At 34.9% G+C, this 24,733-nt stretch overlaps 1 protein-coding gene and 2 non-coding genes across 4 annotated transcripts; 2 read left to right on the top strand and 1 right to left on the bottom strand.

Annotated features, from left to right (window-relative positions):
* Positions 1-5,801: 5,801 nt before the first annotated feature.
* LOC132609894 (multiple C2 domain and transmembrane region protein 7) lies at positions 5,802-11,855 on the bottom strand. Of its 2 annotated transcripts, none has more exons than XM_060324089.1 (3): positions 11,592-11,855; positions 9,719-9,761; positions 5,802-9,000 (listed from the first exon to the last, which is right to left on the bottom strand). In XM_060324089.1, the coding sequence occupies exon 3, from the start codon at positions 8,954-8,956 to the stop codon at positions 5,948-5,950; it is 3,009 nt and encodes a 1,002-aa protein (XP_060180072.1). In that variant the 5' UTR covers positions 8,957-9,000; positions 9,719-9,761; positions 11,592-11,855; the 3' UTR covers positions 5,802-5,947. The 2 variants fall into 2 exon arrangements, with proteins under 2 accessions (XP_060180072.1, XP_060180073.1); XM_060324090.1 differs by lacking the exon at positions 11,592-11,855 and adding an exon at positions 9,996-10,751.
* Positions 11,856-17,045: 5,190 nt separating this feature from the next.
* Positions 17,046-17,116, top strand: TRNAG-GCC (transfer RNA glycine (anticodon GCC)). Its single transcript has one exon. It is a non-coding gene; the product is annotated as a tRNA-Gly (tRNA).
* A 6-nt stretch (positions 17,117-17,122) lies between these two features.
* LOC132612503 (small nucleolar RNA snoR114) lies at positions 17,123-17,207 on the top strand. The gene has a single exon (XR_009571857.1). It is a non-coding gene; the product is annotated as a small nucleolar RNA snoR114 (small nucleolar RNA).
* The last annotated feature ends 7,526 nt before the right edge of the window (positions 17,208-24,733 follow it).

The raw sequence follows: 24,733 nt of genomic DNA, 5'->3' as shown, positions 1-24,733 counted from the left end.
AACTACAACTCTATTTAGGTATCTACAAAGCACAAGGAATAATAGAAAAAAAATTTAGCATAAAGAAGGAGCAGAGACCTCAGACTGAGTCCTATAAGCCCAAAATTGTTTCCACTCCTTCCTCCAACTCACTTAACAATCTATTCATTCTTGGACATATTTTTTGAAGCTGGTAACTTTTCATTCTTGGACATATTAAGACTCCACTTGTACATCAAAATAAATATTTAAAGCAGTAATCCGAGAAATAACTATTGGGCGACACGCATCGACATACATTGCAAGGAGCAGATTAGTACAAGGCACCAATAGTAAGGATGGAAGAGATTATAAAGGGGCATCCAAAAGAAGTAAATCTATTTTGATTTAATAACAAAACGCCATGAAATAGATATATCAATGCCTCTGCACACCATACAATAATCAGATACCTTCTCCTAAGTGTTGCAAAATGTAGTGTCACATGGCATAAGTAAGGAGAAAGAAGAATCATGCTCAAATCATGGAAGTACATGGAAACAACATAAATACCATTATCAGATATACTTGCTAGTGGACTTTTCTTGCTTTAACTGGTTAAAACTACATTATGTTTATTCTCATTAATTTCCTGTCATCTCAATTTTCATATAATTTTCTAAAAAGATTGAAGGTCTTATTTCTCAAAGGAAATAATGTTGCTGATCTTTACATGACTAAAGTGCCTCTATGCTTCTAAGAGAACAATGAAAAATTGCATTCATTAACATGTTGTTTTAGTTTTTCCTAACAGAGAATCAGGAAGCACATATAGCATATTGATACTCCTATTAACAAATTGAAAAGAAAAAAAATTACATACCTTCCTGCTCACCATTCTTGAAGAATTTTCCTTCAAACATTCAATTTCTTCTATTTTACCCAAATATTATCCCCAAAAAAATTAAGCAAAATACAGAATAAATAGTGTGCTAACCTTCTGAAATTAGCGGACTATGTAGAGTATATGATTTATATAGAGAAAATTAGAGTAAAACAATCCCACATCTCCGCCTAAAGAACTCATGACAACAATAATCAAGGGAAGAGTACAAAAAATTTGAAGAATAGTCAACAAAAAGGCAAAACCCCAAAAAAATTGCACTTTTGCGAAAGATTCAAAATCCACTAAAACAATATTCCCAAAGAATGAAAATGGATATATACACCAAGAACTCTATATCTACTATTGCAGTTTCTTCTCTTCTTTTTTGAGTTGTTGGATTTATCTATATTTCTACTTTATCTCCTTTCTGCCCTAAAACTTTCTTTTCTTTACAAATTAATCCAACAAACTCTTCACCTGTAACTGTAAGTACGCTATCATTTCTTTTCCATAATTTCGTTTATTACATTAGAAAGTTGAAGAAGCTTTAAAAAATGGTGAAGAAGCTTTAAAAAATGCTATCAAAAGAAGAAACGATGCTCAAATTAGAAGAGTTCAAAAATTAATACCTGATATCTGAAAATTGCAGCACCAGCCTGAGCAAAATTATACTATATTTTTGGTGGTATAAATTGATGAGAAGCTTCTTGATTTACTGTATGTGAAGAGACTGAAAATTTTCTGGATTGAGTTTTGGGTGAAGCTTGTAGCTTCTACTACTTGTACTTGTAGAAGTTTCTGGATTGATTGTGGATTGAAGGTAATATAATCTTCTACCCTTTAGAAGTGAAAGCAGCTGAAGTGGGTTTATTAAAAAGCAGGTCATAAAAAAATATGTGGGCCCATAATATTTTTTTGGGCCCACAAACGGACGACGAAGGTGCCTGTTAAACTGGCTCTTCTAAAGGATAGTAAAATACGAGTGCAAAACACTATTCATATGAATCTTTTGTTTCAAGCTTATTGTGTTTTCACATAGATTACAAATAATTATGGACCTTTTGAAAAAACTTCCTTTCATGTAATTTTAAGTCTGCGTCGTTTTATTTTAAGGTATTCAATCATTATGCTATCATACTAAAAAAAATGTGTGAGATTAGTGAGAGTATAATTTAAATTTTTACTTCTTTTTGTTTAAAATAGTGGTGGCTGCGCCAACTTGCGTGCACCTCGACTATTTTTCCAGGCTCATGTACCTCACTCCAATATAAGTTTTGACTTCTTTTTGTTATTAAGTAGTGGTGTCTGCGCCAACTTGCGTGCACCTCAACTTTTTTACCGGGCTCCTGCTACCTCACTCCAATATAGGTTACCTTTAGGTAATAGTGTCTACTAAGGATTAGACGGATGGAAAAACAACGCCTGAAAATTTTGTTTCCTGAGATTTTAGTGGTCTACCTGTTTTCCACCTGCTTATTGACCGCTAAGCCTTACTCTTGGGTGCAAAAAAGAAAAACATAACTATCACTTCATTGCCTATGGAGTGCAACAACATACACTGTTAGAGGAGAAAATGAACTAGCTTTCTCCGTTTTTCTAACTTTATCTATACCACAATGTTTTCCGTGGATTTCTATACCAAAGGAAAGCCTCCTACTCTAATACCATGCCATTTAATTGATTAAAGTTTTGTGTTGCTCACCACTCTTCGAGGCCAAGGACGAGGTGGAACCATCATTTCAAAATTTGCAATTCGATAGAGTTTCATTATGTCACCTAGTCAAACCCGCCATCTCATACACGTGTTAAAGTCAAATGGTTGTTCTTCCTTGTCCGCTCCTATTTCGAGTCCGGCGCCAAAATGACACGTTTTTGGACCTTTTAGACAAAAATGGTATGTCTTCTTTTTTTTATACCAAAAGGGGCTTTTCGTTGGTTATCCAACGAAATGTTAACCCCATTTAACATTTCCGTCAAATGTAAAAAAAAAAAAATGTATTTCGTTACATACCTGGCGAAATACAATTTTTTTTTTTTGTATTTCGCTAGGTTACTAGCGAAATGTAATTCATTTTTTTTAAAAAAAAATCCACTTTTTCGTGTGTTTTTTTTTTTAAGTTTCCTAAATTAAAATTATGAAAATATAAATTTTTTAGGACACAAAAAAATTAATTTTCCTGATTTATTGTTTCAGATATTTTAATTAATTAAAAAAAATCCAATTTTTCATTTCTTTCCAAAAAGCAAGTTTAAAAAATGAGATTCATTTTTCCTGATTCTAAAAAAAACATTTTCCAGATTTAAAAAAAAAAAAATTGCCAGTAAGGAACACTTAGTGTTTTTTTTTCATAAAAAGATCGCAACATCTTATTTTAATAAAAAAAAAATTGGCAACACTTAGTGTTTTTTTTTCCATACTTTGACCAACAATTAGTCGTGTGTCAAGATTCCGAAATGTCAATATTTTATATAGAACCTGATATTTTTTTCTGCGTACAATAATGTAAGCTCAATACATCAAGGATACATAGATGTTCAGATCGTCGTTTTAGGGGTTGAAAAGGTGTCTGAAGTAAGTTTTGTTTGGAAACTTTAGGTTTAAGTGTTTTATTTTTTAAGGTTTTGATTCAAGCGTGTTATTTTTTAATCAAGACATAACTTTATTTTGAATATAAATCTAATTCAATTAGATAAAAACATAGTTAAAAAATATAGGAGAAAGAGTAGTTGTAAATTGGTGAAACTTTAAACAGTCATAACTTTGCGCTCGGATATCCGATTTATGCAATTTTTTTTTATTTTGCATATTTTTACGAGATCTAGCAGCGCAAACCGCCATGGTCGGGCCGATTTTCTAGAAAACCTCTTTTTTCCCTTCCAATTTTAATTTCCCCCCAAATTGGCCGGAAATTTTCAGTTTTCTTTACTTATAATATGATGATACGCAATAGACTTCAACATAAAAATTTCGGAGTAATGTAGCTGTGAATGTCAATTTCACTTATGTGGTTTCAATTTTTGAAAATAAAGCTGACTAATTTTCTCGACATATAAAGTTCTAAAATAACCTTACAAAAATATAACACTTAAGCCTAAAGTTTCCAAAACTATTGTAGTAAAATACTGCTTTATACAAAAAATAATCTTTAACGTAGTATTTTACTGTGTTATTGGACTTAACCGCGCCGTTACAGTTTAGTTTTCGAGAAAAGGATCAAAATAGTATATTACATTTAGGTTTGGACCTAAAACTATATACGTTCTCTTACATGGAGCATTATGTTTGCATAAGTGGTGTACTTTTAGTCAACTCCCAAATATTTTGTTAACAATTTAACAGAAAATGGCAAAAATGCTCCTGAACTATTAGAAAAGGTCTAAAAATACACTTCATTCATCTATTTTGCTACGAATACCCCTCAATTCAACTTTTTGGCTCATTTATGCCGTTTGACTAACGGTCAATACTAAAAAAAAAATTAAAAAAATATGTAAATTATGGCATTTTATTACTGGCAAATTAATTTATTTTTTTAAAATTTGGAAAATGGTTTTTTAGAATCAGGAAAAATGAATCTCATTTTTTAAACCTGCTTTTTGAAAAGAAATGAAAAAATGGATTTTTTTTAATTAATTAAAATATCTGAAACAATAAATCAGGAAAATTGATTTTTTTGTGTCCTAAAAAATTTATATTTTCATAATTTTATTTTAGGAAACTTAAAAAAAAAAAACACGAAAAAGCGGATTTAAAAAAAAAGGAAAAAAAATGAATTACATTTCGCTAGTAACCTAGCGAAATACAAAAAAAAATTAAAAAAAATTGTATTTCGCCAGGTATGTAACGAAATACAATTTTATTTTATTTTTTTACATTTGACGGAAATGTTAAATGGGGTTAACATTTCGTTGGATAACCAACGAAAAGCCCCTTTTGGTATATAAAAAAAAAAGAAGACATACCATTTTTGTCTTCAAGGTCCAAAAACGTGCCATTTTGGCGTCGGACTCCTCCTATTTCCACATATTCTGAAAGAGGCTTTGCACGGAAAAGGCCCGTATCAATAATTCTGATTTTACGTATGGACAATTCCTCAATATCTTGTTCATTCGCAACAAAATATTTTCTTTGTGCATCGGTAACAAAAAACATGCTTTTTGTCACAGGTTTGATGATCGCTAACGCAAACAAAAGCAATCTCATAACTTTTTTTGCAAGCAGAAGGAAAGAGAACTTCTTACTTTTCGTGGAGGATTAGATCCTGTGTAACTGGGGGTCTGGAGTGTCTAATAAAAGCCAACATTCAGTTTTCTTGAGTTCTTTTAGAGCCTGTTTGGATGGGCTTAAAATAAACAGTTTATAAGCTTGAAACAGCTTATAAGCAAAAAACAAAATAAGTTGGGGTAGGCTAACTTATTTTTTTTTTGGCTTATAAGCTGTTTTCAGCTTATAAGCTATTTTAGATAAGCTAAGCCAAAAGGGCTCAATTATTTTTTTGAGCTTATTTTATGCACAAAATGATTTTAAGCTGGTCAGTCAAACACTCAAAAAAACTGAAAACAACTTATAGGCAACTTATAAGCCGATCCAAACGGGCTCTTACTGTCCCTGCCTCTCTTTGATAAACATCTTTCAGTTCTTGGTCTCATCCGAAGTGTAAGCTTGGCCAAACAGTCAATTTTCTTAAATCAAAATTCTTGTGACTGCCCATTCTAAGGCAAGAACTGTATAACACCACCCTTTGGAGTTGGTTTTGTTCTTTCTTAATCGTTTGGTTCATAATTTCATTTTTCTCATCTCCACTCATGCAATTGCAAATATATGCATACAACGGTGTCATGACTATTATTGAAGAAAAGCCATAAACAGCTTGAGATTCATGTATTCCCAAAGATGCATACAAATCATAATTGGAAAAAAAGATTGTAGGAATGGATCTTATTATACATATAGATGTAGCAGGCCATGAGAATTATTTATATGGTCCGGAATATAAATCTAGTACCCACATCCAATGCTCGAGTACAACAACAACTACGCCTCCCAAATAAGTCCATTCTGATGCTCGAGCAAACTACATAAAAAAGCAATAGAGGGAACAATTACAACATACTGTCTGTCCTAGCTGGCAGCCGACGGAAGAAGTTGATTGGCACAGAAGGCAGCCTATGTCGAAATCTCGGATGTCTCATCATGTAGATACCTATCAGGGCAGCAATCACCTGGAACGGCGTCACATACAATACCAATGCAGCAACAAGGCAAAATGTAACAAAGAGGGCCGTAGCACGGGGGTCACGCCAGCTCAGTAACGACTGGAGTCGCTCTCCTTGAGTTGCCACGTCACCAACTACTGTTTGAATGCGTCCAGCAACGCTCCTCAACCGATCATACCTCATTCTCACCAGTTCAGGGGAACGGCTAGTTGGAAATGTGTCGAACTCTTCATCAAGCTCATCAGGGTGCACTGACTCGGCTTGCGATAACTTTGTGTTCATGTGAGGAGGATACCTAGGCCGGTAACGGTAATTCCACACTCCTATTAGAAACATGTATAGGAAAACAGTTGGTAAAATGAGTTCCGGAAACGACACAAGCATAAGAAAGAGAACGTGCACAAGGACTGTTGTGATCGGGTTCTTCCACATGCAGATATCTCCGAACCATTTTCCCGCAGCAAATAATCCCGTGAAAATCGACATCAAACGGAAAAAATTGGCCTTGCTACGCCTCATACTCCATAAATGTGAATCCACATCCGACATATATTCCACCACCTCCTTTCTCAAAGGGGGCTCTGCTCGTCCCAACCGCATGGCAACTATATTAACTGCCTGGTGCCTTAGCATGTCAAGTTGCATAACAGTAAAAGGCCTTACGTAATGCATTTTCGGTAAAAGAGGACGTGAGTATTTGTAAAGCATGTTAGCAAATGATGTGCATGTAAAACGTATCGCCAAATGCAATTCACCCATCTTTTTAACACCAGTAGGATGAAGGACAAGCAGTGGATATGAATGTGTGTAAACTCTGCCTGTTTCAAGTGTCGAGATACGAATTCTAACCTTCCCGACCTTTAGGTCTTTGGATGTACCATTTGATGAACCCTTTTCTCCGAGTTGGCTGTTGTCGAACACACCCACAGTGAGAACCGTAGCTGGATCAAAAACCTCCCAAGTGTACTGCTCATTGTACTTTGGGCAGAGATTATCAACAATGGTTCGAGTTCGAACCCATTTGTGACCATACTTTGCTACACAATATGTATCCGATGTCCCCTTGTTATCTCGTGTTTTCATAGGATGAAGTCCCACAGCATTTAAGACTCCGAGTTCAAGAATCCCGATTGGGGGCCTCCATAGCTGTTTTGCTGTGGGGCGAAGATCACTACTATAATGAGTGGATTCGTCAAGGACATGATAACCTCCATCAAGACAGACTCGGAGATGAAGTCTACTCGAGAATTTCTCCTTCTTAAGCTGATCAATATCCACGGCCACGGGCTTTTCCAAGTTAAACCAACGAGAATGGATCATTTTATCATCAGCACGCTTTTCCACCATGCTCAAAGGGATGATTACCCTCCCAATAATCTCGTCTTTACCCGGAGCCACACGATCCTCTACCGAGAGGACGAGATTTTCATCAAACGGTTCAGCAGCAACAAACAGGAGATCTTCATTCCAAAGAGGATTGAAGGTCCGAGCCTGAACCGGCTTAGTTTTCAAAACTTGGTTTCCTATCTGTACCTTCACGTAAGCGTCCGGGAAACGAGTTTTCTCAGTCGGAAGCAAGTCTTGTGCCTCGACAACATTAACACGGAGGTACCATAACCGTGGTGCATGATAGACCTTCGAACGTATAAGAGTGGATGCAACCGTGTCAACAGATAAAGCTGCATCGGAATGCCATGCATCTGGATAAGCTTCATCCGCTTGTGTACCGATCCAAACAGCAAGCATAAGCTCCCCTTTTATCTTCTCTCCTTTCTTATCTGCAAGCCGGTACCACTCCGGAGCTAGAGGACTATCGGGTGGGACCCGCATCGGGACTTCATTGAGGTCAAATCGGCACAGGCCTACAAAATCATCTTTCATAAGATCCTTGTCTTTAACTACGACCTCAAGCACGGACGCTTGCATCCTCTCCCGAGAAAAGGCGAACACTACATTCCACATAGGATTTTGATTTTTCTCAATGTGTTTCGTAATTCCTTTGTAATTCCCGATGCGGACCTCAACATAAGGATCGACGCTCCCTGTAATATCCATAGCGGGAAGCTCACGAGCCTTAACAACTCTAACAAAAAGGAAGTGCATCTTCTCAACAAGATCATAAGTACAACCAGACATCCTGTCCGTACGAATAACACGACCGCCCACAACTCGACCCCCTCCGAGGAACGGACTCGTTTCCTTAAGTGCATAGTCAACGGGTTGTGCCATTGTGGAAGAATGCATCCGGACGAGCTGAGGTGGCGGCTGTGGTACTTCTGGAACCTTCATTTGCTCGGGAATGTATCTTGCTCCTTCATGATTCAAGGGAACAGCGGGACCCGCAGGAGCTGCTTGTTGTTGTTGCTGCTGTGGGTGATTTGGATTGGGAAGATGATGGAAAGTGTGTCTCACTTCAGATCTCGGGATTTTTGGAGCTGGAGTTTGAGCTGAATGGCTGTGAACCTGAGTATCCATAGATGACTTTATGGAAGGATCGTCAATAACATACACTTTAAGGCCGAGTTCTCCTCTCACACGTGAAAAGATACTTCGCTTCTCAAGAGGATAATGCAAGACAACGGAATCCGAATAAGGTACAAAGGAAGTCCCGTTAATAGTAATCTTCCCAAGAAAGGACCTGGACTGAGTAGGTCTAACATTGTTGTACACATAGGCGTCAAGAGCGAGCATATGGAGGTTGGAAGTGTCGGAGATGTTGAAGTAGAAAGTCTCATTCCACACGGGACTTAAATCTTTTTCCTTGATGGTAGTGCGGAACCTCTGCCCGTCAAAGTAAAGTTCCACGAAAGAACTCGATGAACCTTGACCATCTTTCGGCAAAAGGTTATGGGCACCAACCACTTCAACGCCTAGCTTCAAATTGTTTAAAATCATCTTCGAACAATTCTCGTTACGGAAATTAAAGATGGCAGCAGTACCTGAGAGATTTAAATAAAAAAAAATTACTATGTATCTGAAGAGAGCGAAGGAGAGAAAACATTTAAATAAAGGTTGAGAACTGAAGAAGAGGAACAAAAAGCAAGTCATTAAGCAACAAATGAGATGGACCTAAACTGATCATACTTATTCAACCAATAAACATCAAGAAGTTCGACAGAAATGACCCGTGATGCAATAAGGGAGCGGATAAATTCTTAAAATTGGATATGGATTTCACTTCAAGGCACTATCATAAAAATTTCATCTCAATACATTACTTGAAGTCTCAATGAAAATCTGGTGTGGAATGCAGGAAGCAACTTAACACACAATGGTATCATAAATTGATCAAATGTACAAGATAAGTTCACAAAAGACTGAAAAAAAATAGTAGCGAACTTGCAGATAAGCAAATTTATCATAAATCTGAAGAACTAATTGAACAATTCCAGCAGAACTTACAACCTTCTCGTCTAAATATGCTAGAAAATTATCCTAGAACAAAGATATCTTTCGAATGTGATAGAAACACTGCTAAACATGACTAACCTATCGTTAGAAACAACAAACACGCACAATTTCCACCCCCACCACAAAGAAAAAGAGAAAGAGAGAAACAAACATAAAAGAAAGTCACTTCTAAATGTGATTTAATCCATATTCCCACCTTCTATAACGAAATGGCCAAAATGGTAAAAATATAATACTGAAACTTACCAAAAGCAGAAGAATTATTCACTTCTCTAACTGGAAATCAGATCTGCAAGAAACAAAGCTTAGTTAGTACAAATAGCAGTCTTTAAATAACTTCAAACAACCTGATCATTGTGCAAATCATTAACAAATCTAAGTCAGAGATATTTCAAACGAGTAAATCCGATTTAAAATAAAAAACATTTAATTACCAGCACTTCGAAAACAATCATGCAGACTCTATACAGGAAAACAGTCTTCAAGTATATATTTAAAAAGTTGATTTAACAGTGCGGGTTACCTCTTCTGTGTGGTTTGCGAGCTATTGCACATAAGCTGGGTTTACCCTGTGCACACCCGAAGGGTAGCGGCTGCGGGTTCGCATGTCATAAAAAAAAAAAAATTGATTTAACAGTATCTACCTATTAAGCCTACCAACGAAGACAGGTACTGGTCCCTAATAAAGACAACTATAAGGAAGCACTTAAAATAAAAAAATCTCACTTAACAAAATCAGCAACTAGATAAGATCTAATCATTCTATTTGCATACTCTCACCTTCTTCTTTTTTTGGCACTTTTCATCTAACAAGCTACAGGTATATGATAATTTATTATAAAAAACTAAACATAAAGCTCAAAAGATGCAGTGAACTAATTTGAGATTATAAATAAAAGAAAGAGGTCAACTCTCTTTGAATACCATGTGCTGGTCAGCCTAGTGTGGAGATCTACAAACTTTGTAATATAAAACTAAAAAATTTAAAAATTCATAAAGCATGCTTGAAGTTAAAGTTCCTTAAAAATAGCTCAAGACACATGCACTTGTCATTTTCAACTAAAAATCTAACCATAAACCACTAAAATACATAAAGTTCTTTGATGTTGACAAAAGTGGAAAAAGGGAAAGTGGTAATTATCCATGCAACTAAATTACAAAAAGAAAAGCCACAAACACTTTGATGCAAACAAAAAGACTCAACTTTAGGATCAAATTCAAAGTGATGAAACAAAATGCTACTATAATAATTACTACTTTTCAAGATTTCAACTTTAGCTAAAAACAGAAGATCTTTCATAATTTATTAAAAACTACTATACAGCAACTAATTTTTTTTTTTTTTGCATTTTAGGGAAGACAAGTGAACATATCTTGAAACAAAATACAGCAACTAATTTTTTTTTTTTTTTGGCATAATAGATCATGAAACTTGAAAGCATATTTTGGGTTTTTGAGCTAGTGCCTGAATATTAAGAAAATTGACAAATTTTGAAAAATAACAAAGCGAAAATGAGTACTAAACAAGGGAAAGTAAAAAAAACTAACATCTAAGTTCTTGAGCTTGAAAATTCTTGCATTTTAGGGAAATGAAGTGAGCTTTATGAACAAAAATTAGCATAAAAATTACTACTTTTTTTAGCATCACAAATCATGAACCCCAAAAAGCAAATTATGGGTTTTTGAGCTAGTGACTAAGTTTTAAGAAAATCACCAAACTTGATGGGAATTTAAACATAAACAAACATCTAATTTCTTGAGCTTATAATGCTAGAAAAATATGTTGCATTTTATGGGGTAAGACAAGTGAGCATTTCTTGAAAAAATTCTTAGCATAAAAAAGTTACCCTTTTTTTGCCATGAAACTCAAAAGGCCAATTGAGCTAGTACCTGAATATATTAAAAAAAAAAACTTGAAAAAGGAATAATAACAAAGAGAAACAACCATCTAATAAACTCTTGCATTTTTGGGGTAAGGCAAATGAGTCTTTCTTGAACCAAATAGTAGCAAAAAGAAAAAAAAAACTTTTTTTGGCATCACAAGTCATGTAACTCAAAAAGCACCAAAATTTAAATAATCAAGAAGAAAAAGATAAGGGGTTGTGAAAAAAAAACATACCCTTTTCTTTACAAAGCTTAAATCTATGAGATTTCACCACCATTACATAGAATCAAAAGAGAAAATCAAGAATGCAACCATATGCAGTGAATATGAAACTTTTTTTTTTTTTTGCATTAATGTATAGTACATTATTGTGTCATGTGTGTATATATATAGATTAGAGTCTAATACAAGAATTTAATGGAAGGGTAAGGGACACATGTGATTCTTTTTTTTTTTTTTCCTTTTTAAATTTTTGGAGGGAGTGAACTGTTAACAGATAAAGATAGAATCTGAGAGAGCCAATATTGAGATTGAATTGACACTGTTTTCGAGTTAAAATAGGTCCACAACTATTTTGTACTACTCCCTCCGTCCCATAATAAGTTGGGGTTTGTACATGTGATTTCATATCATGCGATGAAATCAGCGTTTGGACATGTGATTTTATCTCATGAGATGAAATCAGCGTTTGGACATGCGATTTCATCTCTGATTTCATCTCATAAAATGAAATTTTAAATCATCCAAAAAGGCATAATTCGGGATTTGAAATCATGATTTTAAAAAATATAAATGTAAAATTTGACGCATATATTTATACTTTGTAAAAAAAGACCCATAAGTTGGTAGATATATTGTTCGTACCACGTGGGAGGATTATATTAAAGAGTAGTTACATTACTATTCATGTTAAATTTTCCTTTTTATTGAATTAAAGTTTGATCAATTGATGTTGTATTTTTTAGAAAGGCCTTCTAGTAGCATATTAATTTTATTACGAATTATGATTTACTCATTTGGTAGGATTGTATAAGAATTGGAAAAATTTTGATGGTTTTCACAACTTGTGGGGTTTTTATGTTTATTAAAAAGAAACTGCAACTCAAGAAATTCAAATTGCATGTCCAAACATGATTTCATCTCATGAGATGAAATCATGTCCAAACGGCTCCTAAGTATCACTTTAACCAAATTTTTTTATCCCATAATAAATGTCACATCAGGATACCAATGCATATATTGACTAGTTTTTTTCATCTTTGCCCTTAGATAAAAAATGACAAGTTTTTTTATTTCAAGCCAAAATTTGAATTCACAATGTCAAATTTTGAGTTTCACGTGAAACTGAAAGTTTTCGCCTATGGAACGATTAGTAAGAGGCAAAAGAAATAGTTGTACTCTAAATAATGATAGTTGGATTCTCAATGTCAAAAGATGAACTACTTGTGCATGCTCTAATCATCAAGAGGAAAAAATAATTTTTTTTACATAAGGGTAATTTGGTAAACTTTACACTTCATCATTGGTTTCTTAATATGCGTGTTTTTAGCTAAGGTGACACTTATTATGGGACAGAGGGAGTATCACCTTAGTTAAAAAAAATTGTCCATAATAAGCGTCATCTTAGGAAATCAAGATATAAATTTGTTAGTTTTTTCCAACTCTATCTTTAGACAAAAACTGACAAGATAAAGTAACATTTAAACGATGATTGAAAAAGTCATATAGCAACTTGGTATTGTTGGATTTTCAATATTAAAAAAATTACTACTTGTGCATGCTCTAATCAAAAGAAATAAGTAATTTATTTTTGTTATATAGGGACAATTTAATAACTTTATATTATATTATTAATTTCTTAATATACGGAATTTTTGTTAAAGTGATACTTATTAGGAGAAGAAGAGTACTTACAAAGTTGTCTGTTTTTTGTTTGTTAAGAAAAAAAAAAGTGCTCATGCAATTGACATGAAGCTGCAACATTGTTTTTTTTTTTTATCCCTTCTTTTATAGTCTTAATGACCTACTGTAGTACTTTTGTTTTCTTTCTGGTGCAGTTTGAAGTTAAATGATGGCGTTAAATCAAATTTTGACCTCAACTCTCCCCAATAAAAGACTTTTGTACAATTAATTTATGTTAACCCCATTTTGTTTTCTAGTATAGTAGTCCATCCTTTTCTATTTAGTGTGATCCTAATCTTTTTAGTTTGTTTAAAGAAAATAATGACACATATTTTATATATTGAAAATAAGAAAAAAAACACTTCTTATTTTCTTATTGATGAGCTTTTATAACTACACTATTATAAAATATTTAAATTTATAAATTTCAAAAGTTTCATAAACACAAGTATTAGCACGTTCAAGATTAAAAGTGTCAATCAAATAAATTCACATAAAATGAAATAAAGGGAGTGGCGGAGCAATCTAAAGGAGAAGTCAATTGACACTCAGCTCAGCTGTCACAAAACTTCACTGTATCGATAGGTTAATATTTTATATATTTATATGTACTATATGTTTAATTCCATTGGCTTTGTTACGTATGTTTATTTTTGTATTTCGAATTTTCTTATTGAAAATATGGCCATTAATTGGGATGTGAGCGGGGAAAGAAGAGGTAAATATTTATTCACATCCAATATTTACACTAAATCAATAAATTTAACCATTATAGTTTTAGATTAAAGTGAGAATACATATCAATTAATCTTAATTACGTGATAATTTAAAATATTTATCTTATATTCATTGATCTTATATAAACATTGGGTATGTGTAAATTTTTGTAAGTGGGAAGTAGGACTTACAAAATCCCTTCACTGGTAACTGAAAGTAGGTCCACCTAAGTAATGGTCCTCATTGATAGCTACATGGTCCATACACCTTAATTTTGGCATGGGTTTTATTTTAGCCTGTTTTCTCTCTATTTTATTTTTCACTCTATAAGCTTTTTATTTTCTTTTTATTATTAATTAATTAAAGTTTAAATGGACATAAAACCATTGCTACATGTTTAAAGTAACTTAGCCAACTTTAGCATGTCTCTCATTCTTTTCAATTACTAGCATGTATATATACACACACTTATGTTTAGTGTAAAATGTTCATTTGCATTTGACATTTAGTGATATAATTAAGTGTCTGTTTCTTTAACTAGTACTTGATGAAACTTTAAAGTCCACGATAAATGAAAGCATTGATGTCACCTTTAGCAAGCTCCTATTCTTGAGGACAAATATTTGGAACATTTTTGTTCATTATTACATCATACTCGGGGGCGGAGTTTGAATTTGAAGTCTATGGATCTAGGATTATAGTCCTTTTAAGTTATTGAGTTATTTTAAATTAATAATTTGTACATATTAAATAAATTTCTTAAGACAAAGACAAACTTTATACCAAATTTATTAAGTTCGGCCGAACCCATACCTTGATCTCTGACTCCACCTCTAATCATACCACTTCGAATCACTTTAACACTACAAGTTATTGATCTACGTCTACAATAGAACGCAATTTTAATGAAATTTTAAATGATATGATAGTGTCGAAGTCTTATATAGTTTTTTTTTTGTATATATAAATTGCTATGATCAATCACATGTGTCGTCGATCTTCCATCCATTTTTGTCCAAGCAGCTCATAACAAAATGTTAGACCAATTTCAAGGCTAATACAACTAAATTTCTTGAAGAAAAGGAACTCTAGTGACCAAGCACTTCCACTCCCAAAAAGTGGAGATCGAAAAATCGTCAACTCGTGGTGGATATTCTGAGTTGAGTGAGGTCCAATATTCGTTTCTTTACGTTTGAAAATTTTGTTTTAAGTTGTCAAATTACAAATAATTAATTACAAAAATCTGATTATGAGTTAATAAATAGTAAAATGAATAAAAATTCTCAATAGGAAGCAATGTTACTAAAGGCTCCAATGAATTTCTAATTAAAGTTTAAATTTCACTACCTTTTGAAGAGAATTTAAACAGAAGATCTAGAGGGGAATAATGAGGTCTCCATCGCTCATTATCTTTATTTGTTGGGCATCGTTATCAAATATGGGGATAAAAGGGGAGGATCATAAGGGGAACTTAGGAATTGACAATTGAAAATGTCAATACTATGTATTAAATGTACTTGCAGACTAACATTAAAGGCCTGTCACGTGGTCCCACATGCACACATTGTCTCACTTATCGAGAAAGCTAGTAATATGTACTATTATCACCATAATTTACTGTTTTGATTAATCCGACGTGGGGTAAATTTCGTTACGAGATTGTTCAGTTGCTCATTAGAGTTGAATAATTATTTCATCTTCTATCTTGTATTATTAACAAATATATAGATGTTTTCATTGTTGGGTTAAAACGGTCCAAAGACTTAACATGATGTGATATCATTTTTTTGCGCGGATTGCCCTTCTTTTGGGGTGGTCTTTAAATTTTGCCCTTCGCATTGCAACATGTCTGTGTGTCACCCACATTATCAGAGTATTTACAGTCACCGAAGCTTAAAGGCTGTGTATGCGTCTTCACACCCAACAATCTCCCCCTCAAACTAAGTTCCACGTGGCTCATTATCATATCACGGATCAGAGATTCACATGTCTGTGTGCCACCCACACTGTCAAAGTATTTACGATCATCGAAACCCAAAGGCTGTGTATGCGTCTTCAAAGCTACGGGTAAAGGTTGTAAACCGGCCCATAGACATGCAAAGGCAATAAGCCGGGCCCCACGCCACACTCCGCCATCTTCATGCTCGTCCCGCCAAACCATTGGCTCTGATACCAGTTGTTGGGCTAAAACGACCCAAAGATACTCTTAACATGATGTGATATTGTCCGCTTTGGGTCAAGCCCACACGGTTTTCTCCATAAGGCCTCACATTATTAAGAGTATCAAACTCCTTATAAATAGCTAATTTTTCTTTTTAGCTATCAATGTGGTACTTTGTTCGCACACCCAACACTCATAACTTAGCTTAAACATATATTAGTTATGCCAGATTGTAAACTAGTAACCAAACGACCCCTAAGAGAAAGTGCTCCTTATCAAGATCTTCATCTATCCTAAGACTCCAAATTGAGATTTTTTATCTTCATCTATTCCTAGGCTTGAATTTGAGATTTTTAATTAAGGGCAGAGAAATCATATAAATCCACGATAACCCGTAACACCCATTAAAGAAATTGCTCCCTATCGGGATATTGTTCAATCTCAAGCCTCAAAGCGGAGATCTTTAATTAAGAATGAAAGACTCAAACACAACCATATATGTTACTCCTACTACTGGCCCCTCAAAGTCCTCTTCTCATGGTTTTCTTTAGTAAAAATTGTCCTAACTTCCAAATCCAGCCAAATACGTTCACACAAAAATTAATTAATGTGTGAATAGTACTTTTGTGTCCCATTTATAGAACGCCATATTCATTTCACGAATAAATTTATTCTTATCACTATATTTATACAAAAAGCTTGTAATTCACTCACTTCTGACCTACTTATGAAATTTAAGTTATTCTTAGCACATAATATCATAATTTACTGGAAAGGTTAATCAAGTAAACCATCTATTGTTGAGAGAAGGGAAAAAAATTAGTTTGATGTAAAACTAAAAAAAGTCCAATGGTAGTTTGATGTTCCACATTATAGTTTATCTTTTATGCCTCTTTCTTCTTCAGCAAGCACCAGTGGTCTAGTGGTAGAATAGTATCCTGCCACGGTACAGACCCGGGTTCGATTCCCGGCTGGTGCAATTTGAGAGCAGTGATGCTACCTGCATTAATTGTGAACGATGGGTCGTCACACACATCTGATATCAGATGAAAATTTGTGCTTCTGAGCTCTCTCTTTTTAATTTACTACTTATTCTTTTTATATAGTAAATTCTTTTTTGATAAAATTTTGTATCATTTCAAAAATGACATGTACCAGTGTCGGATCCTCAAAAAATTCACTTTTTTTTTTAAACCAATTACACTTTTGAAGAATTTGAGTAGCATAACGTCTAACTAACAGCAATCAGAATAGTACTCTAATCGAGTAGAAAAATGAGAAGTATTAGCCGTTGCTTCATTTCTATAAAATCTCCACGATCTAGTCTCCTTGCTACTTGTTATATAAGTAACAATGGTATTTGGGCTGACTTCGCAAGCGTATCTCGATTCTTTATTTTGAATACATGTTACTTTTCACCAGCATTGTGTTATTCACCAAGAGTTAGACGAATAGGAAGAAATCACATAATTTAATAGTTTAAATTCTTAGATATAAACATTTTTGGACATATGGCGATGATATTTGGAACGAGACTTGCTCATGAGCGCACCTCACCTCTATATTCTAAGTGTTACTTACTATGTTATAAGAGCTTGATTCTTTTCTTGTGTCAAGTACGAAGAAATATTTTCATTTATAGATTGCAATGCCATTCAAAACCAGAACTTTGTCTTCTGAGATGCTATCTTGACCTTTTTGTAATATAACCTCATTTAAGAGATTGTAAACATATTCTTCTAGAAGAAAAGTCACCTAACAGTCGAACATATTGTGTTAAAAGAAATGGACACCAAGGCTAATTCAATCCAAAAGGAAGCCCATGAGAATGATTGCTCAAAGATTATGGACCTGTTTGGAAAGCAACCTGGTAATTGGAAGTGGCGTAATTATAAGGGTAGTAATTACACCGCCTAGTAATTACACAATAGTGTAATTACAAAAGTTTATTTGTTTGTCATAATGTAATTACAGTGTCATTACAAGCGTGATGTTTGGTTGCACAAGTGTAATTACACAGTTAGTTTAATTTAAAAATAAAATTTAATTATAAACAATTTAAAATTTATATTTAAAAAACATTTGCCTTTATAAATGATATTAAATTAGTTATTTAATAACACATTGTTTCTTGAAGATATATTAATTAATAATCATATATTTGTAACTAATCTTGTAAAAAATAATTGAAATATTATATTTCAAATTAATCATATTTAATTCTAATTATTTATAAAACTTAAAAGAAGACTTTTTTTTTGTGAGAACGTCATGGATTGGATGTTTGACAAAAATCTAATATAAATAAATATAATGTCATAACATTATTCAAATGTTTGACACCAAAAATCCATCAAATGTAAGTGAAAAATAAACAACATGCAATGTGAAAGCAAATAACTTAAAAATGAAAATATAACCTGAATTCAAAATCCAAAAGAAAAAGTTTAACATAATACTCTTATGTCAAATTCTAACATTACATGAGTAAGTTTCAATGTAACTTAAGTAAATAATGCAAAAAGAAAGGGAAAATATTGAAAAGAATGTGTCATTAACAAACTTGACATATAACGAGTAACGTAATATGGGATTTTCAAAAGACTTTATTGGCTCTCTCCTCTCTCTTCTCTCGGCGTAAGTTAGTGTTAACGTGCGCCGTGCAGGAAAATGGCACGAGGGAGACCGAAAAAGGATCAACAACCACACGCCGATGCGCGGGGGACGATGGAGGCCATCTGCAAATCCCTTGGGATCGCACCAGTGGGAGAACTGAATCAGGAAGGCCAGATCGGGTAGATGCCCTCTGCGAATAAAGAGCCACGTAGGACTCCGGTTACTCAAATTGCGCCGAGGCCAACTCCGGTGAGATGCGATTCAACAGATCCTGGCCCTATGCAAGGTGGAGCTGCTATGGAAGCCTTAGTGCAGGGGAGTCCAAAGATTCAACAGCAAACGACAGCGAGGGAATTGGAGCTTAACCCACCTACTGAACAACCAAAGAAATGGGCGAATTTCTTCTCAGGTAACAATTTAGCAGCTCGAGGAGTGGCGTTAGGGTTTATCCCTCCTAATATTCAGAATGGCGAGAAATTTGCAGCTCTAAGACAAGCTTCGATTGATTCAGAGATAGCAAAGTGGAAGACTGCTCTTATTCTGTATATTGTGGGGGATTCCCCGACATTTGCAACCTTGGACCGTTTTATGGCTACTCAATGGAATTTTGTGTCCAAACCCAAAGCCTACTACCATAATGATGGGTACTTTCTGATAAAATTTAATAGTATTGAGGAAAGGGATAATGTCCTTACAGCAGGACCTTACATGCTCAGAAACAAGCCTATGATTTTGAAGGTGTGGTCACCAGAATTTGAGTTTGATAAAGAAATTTTACAAACAATTCCTTTATGGGTCAGATATCCAAAATTACCCTTAAGTTGTTGGAACCCTGAATCATTGAGCCGAATTAGTAGTGTGTTGGGAAACCCATTGTTTGCGGATGAATGCACCAGCAAGGTGGAGAGGATTTCGTTTGCTCGAGTACTTGTGGAGATTGATATTACTAGAGAGCTTCCTAAGAAGATAACAGTATTGGACCCTAAGGGTCGTACATTTTCACAGAGGGTGGAATATGATTGGGAACCCTTATATTGTTCTAAATGCTTAATGGTGGGGCATAAGTGTCCAAAGAATGAGGCTGCTCAGCCTAAACCAACTAAACATAAGGCTGCCAAAATGAAGCAGATATGGCAGAATAAGGATACAACAGACGAACCTGGAAATAGTGGCGCTATATTGGTCCCGAAAGAGGCTAATAGATCTACAGAGGTGGTTGCTCCAAAGATAAATCCACCTGTTCGAGTAGAAACTAATGAGCAACAGGAGAAGTCCGCTAATACTGTTCCGGCTGATGAGGTTCCATGGCAAGTAGTTAAGCACAAGTCTGGGACTAAAAATATTCAGATGGCTGATAAGAATCCTCATGTTGTTACCTTGGGGAGCTTTAGTCCTCTGACTGGGGATGAACATCAGGACCAGGCTGTTGGTAAAAGGCATAAAAAGGGTATGAAGGGGACAGGAGTCAGACCACCTAATGGTTCTCTATGAAGATTACCTCTTGGAATGTAAGAGGCTTTAATAAAGTCTATAAACAAAAAGAATTAAAGAACTATATTAGAGAGAAAGATATTGTTCTCTTAGTTATTATAGAGCATAGATTAAAGGAGAATAAGATCCCCAGGATCATGAAGAAATTAGATAGTAGATGGGATTGGTGTGCTAACTCTGCCTACAGTGATCGAGGCAGGATACTAATCTACTGGAATCCTAATAGAATAAGCTTTGCAGTTCAGTACATGACTGATCAACTGATCCATGGTCTAATTGAGATCAACAGCATCGATATTAAATTTGAATTTAGTGCTATTTATGGACTGCACACAGTTACTGACAGGAAAACCTTGTGGACTGAACTGAGGAAAATTCATGGTACTTGCCAAGGACCTTGGCTGGCTATGGGGGACTACAATGCAGTGGCAAGTGTGGGAGATAGAATAGTGGGCAATCCTGTCCACGATAATGAAATCGCTGATTTTAGAAATTACTTGCTTGATACTGGCACGGTTGAGCTGAAACAAATTGGTAGGCAATTTACGTGGACCAATTCCCATGTATTTAGCATCATTGATAGGGCACTGGTTAATGCAGCATGGATGACACACATGACTCAGCTAGAGGTAATGGCTATGGACCCGGTTTTCTCTGATCATTCTCCTTTAAGCATTGAGTTTCAAATGCATAGAGGAAGAATGACTAAATCCTTCAAATTCATTAATTGTTTGGCTGATCATAAAGAGTTCCTACCAGTGGTGGAAGAAGCATGGAAGCAACCAACACAAAAGAATGGTATGCAAGGAGTATAAATGAAACTGAAGGTTGTCAAACAGGGACTTAAAGGGCTAAATACAAAGGAATTCAGGAATGTAGATAACAAAATAAAACTTGCAAGAGCTAAATTGGAGGAATTGCAGGAACATATGAGGACTGATCATCATGCAGACCATTTTGTTCAGGAAAGATTTGCAAGGCAAGAACTTGAAAAATGGAGTTGTGTGGAAGAGAGTATACTACAACAAAAATCTAGGGTGAATTGGCTAAAATTAGGCGACTCTAATAATGCTTATTTCTTTGCGAGTATGAAGAATAGGGTAGTGCAAAATAGAATTCAGAAGCTAATTTCCAACTCCGGGGATATTATTCAGAAACAGGAGGAAATTGAAGAGGAAATTTCTGCGTATTACAAAGGGCTTCTAGGGTCTGCTGCTGCTGTACTACCTGTTATTAATCCCGTAACAGTGAGAGATGGGCCAGTACTGCATAAGGAACAACAGGAAATGCTTATTCAACCGGTCACTCAGGCTGAAATTTCAGCGGCCCTTGCTGCCATAGGAGATACAAAGGCACCAGGTTGTGATGGAATGAATGCTTGTTTTTTTAAAAAGGCGTGGAAACTGGTGGGGCAAGATGTTAATGATGCTGTGGTAGACTTCTTTGCTACAAGTACTATGTACCAAGCTATAAATTGCACTAATATTACCTTGATCTCCAAAGTTAGAAATCCTTCAAAAGTAACTGAGTTTAGACCCATCGCTTGCTGTACTACGCTATATAAAATCATTTCAAAGGTGTTAACCAAGAGGATGCAAAGTGTGATGGATGGGATTATTGACAAGAACCAGTCAGCTTTTGTCCCTGGCAGAGGCATAGTGGATAATATTGTGCTAAGTCATGAACTGGTTAAACATTATGGAAGGAAGAACATATCTCCAAGATGTATGCTTAAAGTTGATATGAGGAAGGCATATGACTCTGTTGAATGGGCTTTCTTGGAACAAGTTCTTCAAGGTCTGAATTTTCCTGAGATTTATGTGAGATGGATCATGCAGTGTGTTACTACTGTCTCCTATTCTGTGCTGGTTAATGGAAATCCTGTTAAGCCTTTTCCTGCAAAAAAAAAGGACTTAGACAGGGTGATCCATTATCACCCTACCTATTTGTCTTAGTAATGGAATACTTTACACGAATTTTGAAGAGGTTGAGAAGGATACCAAATTTTAATTTTCATCCTAAGTGTGAAAAGCTTAATATTATCCAATTAAGTTTTGCAGATGATCTGTTACTATTCTGTAGAGGCGACATTTGGTCTGGTAAGCTACTGGTGGAGTGTTTTGCTGAATTCTCAAAAGCCTCGGGACTACAAGCCAATGATGAAAAAAGTGCTATATATTTTGGAGGGGTTCCCGACTTGGAACAAGAGATCATTCTCAATCAACTAGGATTCTTAAAGGGAGATCTACCCTTCAAGTACCTCGGGGTACCGCTGAGTACCAAAAAGCTCACTATCAGTCAATGCCAGCCTCTATTGGAGAAAATGATGGGCCGAATAAATTCTTGGACTTCCAAATTTCTTGCTTATTCTGGTAGAATTCAGCTTATCAGGAGTGTCCTGTTGGCTATCCAGAATTATTGGTCCCAGATATTCTTGCTGCCAAAGAAACTCATCAAAATGATAGAAAGTGTATGTAGAAGGTATTTGTGGACTGGAAGCATAAATCCATCCAAAAAAGCATTAGTAGCCTGGGAACAATTATGTCATCCTAGAGTGGCTGGTGGCATGAATATATTAGACATCCACAGGTGGAACAAGGATGCACTCTGCAAACTATTGTGGAATTTATGCACCAAAAAGGACAAACTGTGGGTCCTTTGGGTGCATACTTACTACATAAAGCAGGGATCAGTGTGGGATACTCAAAGCAAACAAGCATCCTGGATGATGAATAAGATCATCAATGCAAAAAAATACTTGGATGCTATCTCATGGGATGAAGAATTTTTTATGCGACAGGCCAAGTTTTCTATAAAAAAAAGTGTACACTTTGATGGGGGGTCAGTTCCCTAAAGTTGACTGGAGGAGACTCACGTGCAACAACCACAGCTGCCCAAAATGGACTTTCATTCTGCAATTGGCGTTAATGGAAAGGTTGGCCACAAAGGACCGACTATTGAAATGGGGAATAATAGATTGAGCTGCATGCCCTCTATGTGATAACATGGATGAGAGCCATAATCATTTATTTTTTGATAGCTCCTATTCGATGAGAGTATGGACTAAACTCCTGAAATGGCAAAGCATAACTAGGACTGTAAGACGATGGCAAGAAGAGAAATCGTGGGCAACTAGCAACGCATCTGGTCGAAGTGTGCAGGCAGATATCTATAGGATGTGTCTAGCTGGGGCTGTTTATCATATATGGCTCGAAAGAAATGCTCGGGTGTTCTCACAAGGGCAGAAGGAAGACAAGGCTTTGGTCAAACAGATTATCCAGGAAGTTTTTGTTCGTGCATCCATGAATAGGAAGATTGCTGCCAAGTTAGCCCAAATGAATTACTATCCTTGAAAGTAGCTATGTATAGGAGGATAGAGTGTACTGGTTGAATGAGACAGATTTGAGACTAGTAGTTCAATTTGTCTGGGAGTTTGTACTGAACTGTTCACGTGGTAAATAATACATTTAGTTACCAAAAAGAGGTGTAGTTTAAAAAATTAGAATAATAACATGGTTATGCTAAATGAATAAAATAAAAAATACTAGCAATTACATGGAACCACAAGAAGTAAAGATTGGTAATGAGAAAAAAGGAAATGAAAAATAAATAATATAAAAAGAAGAATAGATTTTAAAAAATAAAAATAATTTAAAAGTAAAAATAAAAAAGAAATAAAAATAATAGAAATAAAAAATAAATTAAAAATAAAAGAAATAAAAATAAACAAAAAAGAAACAAACTAAAAAGTAATCATGTAATTACATAATTACACCCAATTTTTAATCCCTCTTGAGAATTGGAGAGTGTAAATACACCCTATCAATTACACCAAATTCCCACCTAATTGTATAATTACGTGGTCAAACAAACAGATCAAATTGTGTAATTACACCCAATTCTAATTACATGGGTGGCTTTCCAAACCAACCCTAAATAAGGAGATCAATTACCCAATCTAAAATCGTTGTGGACAACTCTAATACTATTCGCACGCTCAAGATTGGATATGAAACGTGAATAATATAATGTTGATACGAATCGAATTGGGGAAGAACCAATTCAATCGAAAACGAGGAATTTAAAGATAAAAAGAAAAGGAGATGAGAAAAGAGGATAAAAGCAAGACCCAATTAGGGTGAATTTATGGGCAACCTTGGATATATTAAATCCAACACCTCCTAATCTAATTCAATCCTAAAAGAACATATACTATTTGAAATCAAGGCAAGAGTGAGTCAAATGAATCCACAAATGAACAACTCTTCATGAAATCAATGGAATTAAAGGTTCAAAGACCAACAATGGAATCCACCATTAAATCTACTAAACTAAGCTAAACCCTAGCTAAACAAACTATGATAATCCTATCATCACTTAAATATTCATCATCAAAATCTAAGTAATGAAATGAAAGACAAGCTATATATACAAGATAAATAAAGAAGACTAATAGGCAATTACAGTGCTACCCTTAATGAAGTAAGGG

The sequence above is a fragment of the Lycium barbarum genome, chromosome 9 (genome assembly GCF_019175385.1).
Source record: "Lycium barbarum isolate Lr01 chromosome 9, ASM1917538v2, whole genome shotgun sequence".
Lineage (NCBI taxonomy): Eukaryota > Viridiplantae > Streptophyta > Magnoliopsida > Solanales > Solanaceae > Lycium > Lycium barbarum.
Note: the sequence above shows the minus strand (reverse complement) of the source record. Positions and strands in the feature narration are given on the sequence as shown.